At 46.1% G+C, this 8,158-nt stretch overlaps 1 protein-coding gene across 1 annotated transcript in view; it reads left to right on the plus strand.

Annotated features, from left to right (window-relative positions):
* The first annotated feature begins 346 nt into the window (after positions 1-346).
* LOC117366017 (tyrosine-protein kinase receptor UFO-like) overlaps positions 347-8,158 on the plus strand; it is a 59,965-nt gene continuing 52,153 nt past the window's right edge. Inside the window, exon 1 of the mRNA XM_033957043.1 lies at positions 347-837. Within this exon, the coding sequence (XP_033812934.1) occupies positions 633-837 (205 nt within the window). The 5' untranslated portion in view covers positions 347-632. The remainder of the gene's footprint in view (positions 838-8,158) is intronic.

The following is an 8,158-nucleotide window of genomic DNA, read 5'->3' on the forward strand; positions in this document are numbered from 1 at the left end:
GCAGGTGAGAGACAGGCTGTGACGTCACAGATGGCGGATTGTGACATCACTACAGGAGCTAAATTCACAATAAAAAGTGTGTCTGCATTGTCTCTAGCTCTCTTGATAGAGTTTCAGGACACTGAGCCTGGGATAGGCTGACCCGGCTTTGTCCTGGTGTCCCTCCCCAGTGATGATCTCACCAGCTCAGTCCGCTGAATCACTCAGTTTGAAGCCGAAATAATTCTTCCCAACCACAACTGTTCTCTCTAGGGCAGGCTGGAGAAGCAGCAGGTATGCGCTGACACACACACACACATAGGGGCAGACACACTGAGGTAGATTCACACAGTTATGCTCCTAGACACAAAGATATGTAGACACACACACACAATCGCACATGCTCACAAAGAAATACAGAAGCTTACAGTAAAAGGGACACAATCATCAAGGGAAACAGATACACATCTTGGATAATTCTTTTGTAATCCGCCTTGAACTGCAAGGTAATGGTGGAATGGAAATCCCTAATGTAATGTAATGTAATGTAATAATATTCTCCAACCCACCCACTCAGAAATTGATGAGCACCCTGAAATCTGCTCCACATCGCCATTCTGGTACACACGCACATTGCTCATATTCGTTGGCACATGCTGTACTGCAGACACCAGTATTTGTGCACACATCGTACGATTATACAGCAGATGAAAATACAGAAGTTACACACCACACATACTCACTGCGGCTGGACCATTCCTCCTGAAATGCTGGGAGCCCCTGCAGCCCTCCTTTACCTCCTCAGCACTCTCGGGCTAGTCTGCGGTCGTCTTCCCTTGACTTCCACCATGCTAGAGGGTGAGTAGTGCCTGCGCCTGCCTCACAAGCATGCATGCAGCAAGAAGGATGCAGGCTTGGCTGACTTTTCGGTTCAGTAAAAATCACATGGGATAGAGAAGACAATGTCCTATTGTGGATTGGTGATCTGGTGAAAAAGAAACAGAAAGTTGGACTAACTGGTCAGTTTTCCCATGGAGAGGGATGAATAGTGGAGTGCCTAATGGATCTGAACTGGGATTGGGGTTATTTAACTTTTTCCACTAATGATTTGAAAAGGCAGAGGACCCAACATTTGTCAAAGTAGCTTAAACCTAAGCTGATTGTAGGAACTGCAGGAGGATCTGGTAAGACAAGAGTAGTGGGTGTCTAAATGGCAGAAGAAATGTAATATGAACAAGTGTAAAGTAATGCACAAGGAGAAAACTAACCCCCAAGTACAGGAACAACATGCTGGGCTTTGAGTTAGGAATTGTCACCAAGAAAAAGATCTTGCCGTTATTGTGGACAATACAATGGACTCTTCAACTCAGTGTGTGGTGATGGTGAAAAGGCAAATACACTGATAGTTATTATTTGGAAAGAAATGAAGACTAATACAGAGAATATCATAATTCCTGTCGACTCTACCTGAATTTAACTCACCTTAACCACAACTGGGGGGAGGGGAGGGGGAAATGAGCTGAATCCCAAATCCCTTCCTTCAGTACGAGGGGCTGCTGAAAAATTCTCAGCCCAACCAAGGAGAGCCATGAAACTTACAAGTGTATTGGAGAAGGGTAAATTCACAAACTGTCATCTGTTATCTCTGAAAGATTTGAAAGGGATAGTAAAGGATGTTCATATTTCTTTTTGTTCTTTAGATTTAGTCCCGGTTAGATTATTCCATCATGTTCAGATTCTACTCTATCATTGTTTGGAATTAGCAAAACATCCTTATCTAAGGACTGGTTTCTAGAGTGGTTACAGGAAGCCGTGATTACCCTGATTTTGAAGAAAAAGGTTTTATATGCAAATTTTTGTCCTCTTTCAAATTTGCAATTTATGACTAAATTGATTTAAAAAGTTGTGATTTGATAAATTTACTAGTCTTTAAGCACGTTACATTAACAGGTGCTAGAATAGATGTGTCTGTGTGTCTTTATTTCTGTCTCTCTGTCTCCTTAGCCATTGTCTGTCTGTCTTTCTTTTTTGCTCCTTGGCCGCTGTCTGTCTGTCTATCTGTCTGTTTGTCATTCTTTCTGTCTGTGTCTCTCCCTGGCCACTTGTCTGTCTGTCTTTCTTTCTGTCTGTCTGTCTGTCTCTCTGTTTCTCTCCCTGGCCCCCTGCCTATCTCTCTCTGGCCCCCCCGAGCAAACCAAGATTGCTGCCTGCCCTCCAGCACACCCCTCCCCCCAAAGCAGCCCCTATTCCCTCTCCCCCTCCACTTCTCTCTGTCTGTCTCTCTGTCTCTCTCCCTGGCCCCCTGCCTATCTCTCTCTGGCCCCCTAAGCAAACCAAGATTGCTGCCTGCCCCCCAGCACACCCCTCCCCCCAAAGCAGCCCCTTTTCCCTATCCCCCTCCACTTCCCTGTGCAACAGTAGCAGCCGGACACCTCACAGCACCTCGGACATCCTCCTGCTGTTGCTCTCACCTCTGCACACGCCGCAAGCCACCGCATACCGACGCGCGCTGCAAGGTGCTGCGAGCCGCAAATGGAACACGGCATGGAAGCACAAATCATGGTGGCAGGGATCACGCCGTTTCAATTGTGCATGCACAGGTAAGGGTTTTATTATAGAGGATGTTTATTTGGAGGAATCTGGTTTTGTTTTGGCTTTCGGAGGCATAGTGGTCCTGAAACTATGCTGGTATGATGGATGAGATACATTACTGCATGGATAAGAGTGTCTTTCTTCATCTTGAGTCTTTGGACCTATCTGCTGGGTTCGATTTGGTAGAACTAGCCATCCTTTTGTGAAGATGTAAGATAGATGGATTATCTGGGTTGGTACTCAGGTGGCTTTTATCTTTTTTGGCAGACAGATCCTTTCATGATTGGTATAAAAGCATCTATGAAAGTGGGTTAGGGCTCACCTTTCTCCCTATTGCTTTTTAATATTTATTTTCAACCTTTGGAGAATTTAATCCGTAGGTGTGATATTCAGGTGTTCTTGTAGAAACATAGAAGATGACAGCAGAAAAGGGCCATAGCCCATCAAGTCTGCCCACTCTAATAAGAACATAAGAACATAAGAACATAAGCAGTGCCTCCGCCGGGTCAGACCATAGGTCCATCCTGCCCAGCAGTCCGCTCCCGCGGCGGCCCAAACAGGTCACGACCTGTCTGAATCACTAGAAGGGGCCCCCTTGCCACCTTGGTTTCCCATTGAGTCCTATCTTCCCATCGAAGTCCTAACCCTCCGGTCTTGCACATGCACGACCTGGTTGGGTTTCTATACTTATTTCCTGGTTAGCTTTCTATACCTTTGTTACATCCCAGCACCTCTCTCAGTATCCCACGATCCCTTTATCCCTCAGGAATCCGTCCAATCCCTGTTTGAATCCCTGTACCGTACTCTGCCTAATCACTTCCTCCGGTAGCGCATTCCAGGTGTCCACGACCCTTTGGGTGAAAAAAAACTTCCTTGCATTTGTTTTGAACCTATCTCCCTTCAGTTTCTCCGAATGCCCCCTCGTACCTGTTTTCCCTTTCAGCCTGAAGAATCTGTCCCTATCCACCCTCTCTATGCCCCTCATGATCCTGAAGGTCTCTATCATATCTCCCCTGAGCCTCCTTTTTTCCAGAGAGAAGAGCCCCAGCCTATCCAACCTCTCGGCGTATGGGCAGTGTTCCAGCCCTCTTACCAGTTTCGTTGCTCTTCTTTGGACTCTCTCAAGTACTGCCATGTCCTTCTTGAGGTACGGCGACCAATATTGAACGCAGTATTCCAGATGTGGACGCACCATTGCTCGATACAATGGCATGATGACTTCCCGCGTCCTGGTTGTTATGCCCCTCTTTATGATGCCCAGCATCCTGTTGGCTTTTTTCGAGGCTGCTGCGCACTGTGCAGATGGCTTCATTGATGCATCCACCAGCACACCCAAGTCTCTCTCTAGACTGCTGTCTCCCAGCAATCTCCCCCCCAATTTGTAGTTGAACAACGGGTTCTTTTTCCCTATATGCAATGACTCACCCCCCTTGATTTTACCCCCCTAGAGATCCTACATGTGTATCCCATTTCCTTTTAAAATCTGGCACGCTGCTGGCCTCAATCACCTAAAGTGGAAGTTCATTCCAATGATCAATCACCCTTTCGGTGAAGAAGAACTTCCTGGTGTCGCCATGAAATTTCCCACCCCTGATTTTCAGCGGATGCCCTCTTGTGGCCGAGGGACCTTTAAGAAAGAAAATATCATCCTCCACCTCAAAACGGCCCGTGATATATTTAAACGTCTCTATCATGTCTCCTCTCTCTCTACGTTCCTCGAGTGAGTATAGCTGCAATTTATTCAGCCTTTCCTCATACGGGAGATCTTTGAGTCCAGAAACCATCCTGGCAGTGGCATACCAAGGGGGGGGGGGGCAGTCCACCCCGGGTGCAAGGCCCGAGGGGGTGTTCAGCTGGCCACTTACTGGGCAATAGGCTGCCGCTGGAGAAAGGCTGCCATTGCCGTCAACAAAAAGAAGCCGGCGCCAAATTCTCCCTCCCTGCTGCTTCTCTTCCCCGAGCCGAGCAACTCTAGCCGTCCGACGTCAATTCTGACGTCGGAGAGGACGTTCTGGGCCAGCCAATCGCTGCCTGGCTGGCCCGGAACGTCCTCTCCGACGTTAGAATTGACGTCAGGCAGCCAGAGTTGGTTGGCCCGCAGGAAAAGAAGGAGGGCGAATTCGGCGCCGGCTTGTTTCCGATGGCCAGTGGCAGCCTTTCCCCGGCGGTGGTGGCAGCATGGTGGTGGTAGCGGCAGTGGCTTGGGGGAGGGAAGGGAGAAAGAAAGCAAGGGGGGGGACAGGGATCCAGAAAGAAAGAAAGGGGGCAGGGTGAAAGAAAGAAAAAAATGGGGCATGGGGAAAGAGAGAGAAAGACAGACATAGAGAAAGAAAGGGGGCATGGAGAGAGAAAGAAAGAAGGGGGCAGGGTGAAAGAAAGAAATGGGGCACGGAGAGAGAGAAAGACAGACATACAGAAAGAAAGGGGGCATGGAGAGAGAAAGAAAGAAGGGGACAGGATGAAACAAAGAAAAAGTTGGGGGAGGGAATGAAGTCTGGAGGAGAGGAAGCATACAGGAGGCTGAAAGAAGGGAAGAAATATTGGATGCACAGTCAGAAGAATAAAGTGCAACCAGAGACTGATGAAATTACCAAACAAAGGTAGGAAAAATGATTTTATTTTCAATTTAGTGATCAAAATGTGTCCGTTTTGAGAATTTATATATGCTGTCTATATTTTGCACTATGGGCCCCTTTTACTAAACTGCAATAGCAGTTTTTAGCGCAGGGAGCGTCGAGAGCAGCGTGGGGCATTCTGCGCAGCTCCCTGCATTAAAAACGCTATCGCGGTTTAATAAAAAGGGAGGGGGTATATTTGTCTATTTTTGTGTAGTTGTTACTGAGGTGGCATTGCATAAAGTCATCTGCCTTGACCTCTTTGAAAACCCGCGGAATATAAATGATAATTAACATTTTCTCTGCGTACAATGTGCTTTGTGTTTTTAAAATTTTATTGTTGGTAGATCATTTTGACTTGGCCACGAAGGTAACGGGGGAGGAGGGAGGGGAGCTGCTGAAAGACATCTAGTAATCCTTGCAGGCTTGACTGCAGGGAATTATTTTTGTAAAATCATGTTTTGTTATGTGACTGGCATTATTTAGACTTTAATTTCTATGAATGAATAGAATGAAAATGATATAAAATTACTTGCTTGTTTTTATGTGCGTGCACTGAAGGAAAGTGGAGAGAGAGAGAGGGCTGAGGACGCTGAAGGGAAATGGGGAAGAGAGAGTGGGGAGAAGACGCTGATTTATAAATTGACAATTGTACAGAATATTGTTTTTTTTATACTTTAATATAATAAGTTCAATATAAAACAATTCAAGGCTTGTGTAGATGGAATCAGGTGGTTTGTGGGGATGAGGACCGAGCTTAGGGGGATTAGTCCAATAAAATGGTATTTTCATATTTCTCATTATTTGTTTTATTTTTATTTGTTAATCTGTAAAGTGGTGGTGATTGTTATGTATCAGTTTTTCAAATTTACATCCACTGTCTTTATATTTTGGACAGTATTAGAGGACATGTATTACTGTTTTTGTGGTGTTGTGGTGTTGCATTGTATGTAGAGTCTGGTTTCTTGGCAGTTCAGTTTAACTTTTGTCTACATATTTCTATTTTTAGTTTGTGATTATTCCATATTGGCAAAGGTGTATCTGTCTGTGTGTATGAAAGGGACATGGCTTTCTGATAGCATCGACTGTGCTGGATCAATTGACTGTGCAGGATCTGGTTTGTTTAGTTTTACAATGTATGTGTTGGTGTTCTAGTGCTCACTGCAGTGTTTAAGATGCTGCCTTTTCCTAGGTACACTCTTGTTGTGCGATATATAGATTGTTACTAAAAATCATATTTTTCATATAGATGGGGGGGGGGGTCAAAAATGATGGGCCCCGGGTGTCACATATGCTAGGTACGCCACTGTATTCTGGTGGCCATTCGTTGAACCGGCTATCCAACTGTTGCTCCCACTAGAGGGAAATAAAGATCATGCAGTAACCAGGCTGAATAATTGTTTGACTGAGTTGAACAATTGGTTATCATCTAGTGACCTTGTGCTCCATGTAAGTAAAACCACTTTTCTGACTATCCTCTATAATAAAACCCTAAGCATGCGTGCGCGCTTTGGGTTTTGTGATCCCTGCCACCTTGCTGTGTGCCTCTGTGCCGAATTCGATTGGAGGTGCATGGGGCGGCTTGCAGCACGTGCAGCAATTTCAGCTAAGGTGGCGGTTCGACTCCTGCGCCGCTGCTGCCGGGATGCCTCTTCTCACCCCTAGACCAGCAAACGCAGCAGCCGTGGGGCATTTGCTAGGCCGGCCCACATCGATAATGCGAGGTGGGCCGGGGAGCACGGAAAGAAGAAGGCCTACTGCTGGACAGGGGGATCAGGGAAGAGGTGCTGCTGGACAGGGGGGAGGTAAAAGGAAGGGAGAAGGGCTGCTGCTGGATAGGGGGAGCAGGGAAGGGGTGGTGGTGGACAGTCGAGGAAAGAGAGAGACAGAAAGAAAGAAAGACAGACATACACATCTATTCTAGCACCCGTTAATGTAACGGGCTTAAAGATTAGTTATTAATATTTCCCTGAATGATATAGGCATGGTCCTGCATTGGGACAGAGATTGGATTGGCAGCAGTTAAACTGTATTAGGATCAGATGGGGTTGGGAAAGGTAGTTGTGGTTTCACAAAAGGCATTTTTAAATTAAGAATAGTCAGCCTTTGTGGTCTGCCCAGGATTATCGTCTCGTAATCTATGAGGACCCGTTGAAAAGTTCTCAGTCCAACCAAGAAGAGAATGATGTGGAGCCTTGAAACTTACAAGTTATTCCACACTTTTCTTGGCACTTTTCGTTTCATTTTATATCATTAAAACAAAAAGTATGGAATAACTTGTAAGTTTCATGGCTCCACATCATTCTCTTCTTTTGGTTGGGCTGAGAACTTTTCAGCGGCCCCTCATATTTAGGCAGGAATGGATTAGGAGGAGAGCTTTTTGTTGGTTAACTCCTAGTTTGTTAAATGAATTGCCAGGAATTGTTTGAGGAGAGATGAATTTTGCACTGAGTGTCACATGTATGATTTTCTCTCAGATGGAGAGAAGTTATATGTGCGTGCTCGCTGCAAAGAGCTCCTAGCTGTCAGAGAATGAGTACGTTCCCTTGAGGCTAGAGTAGCAGACTTGGAGGAGCTGAGGGAGACAGAAAAGGACATAGAGGAGACCTACAGGGATGTTGTAGAGAAGTCACACCTCCAGTCTGGTAACCCCTGTGCTGCCTTGGAGGAGAGAGGTCTCCTAGAAGGAGAGCATCACCCTGGTGAAGTAGGAAATAATCCTGTAGCTAGGACCTGCCCACCAGGGGATGTAATATCCCCCGCACCGCGGATGTGTCTTTAGGGGCTTCTGCCCAGGAGGGAAGGTTTAGGACAGCTGTTGTAGTTGGTGATTTGATCATTAGGCATGTAGATAGCTGGTGGATGTGAGGATCACCTGGTGCGAAGGTGGTGGTGGACTTCATGTATCACTTAGATAGGATTTTAGATAGTGCTGGGGAAGAGCCAGCTGTCTTGGTACTTGTAGGTATCAA

Source organism: Geotrypetes seraphini, chromosome 8, assembly GCF_902459505.1.
Source record: "Geotrypetes seraphini chromosome 8, aGeoSer1.1, whole genome shotgun sequence".
Taxonomy (NCBI): Eukaryota; Metazoa; Chordata; class Amphibia; order Gymnophiona; family Dermophiidae; genus Geotrypetes; species Geotrypetes seraphini.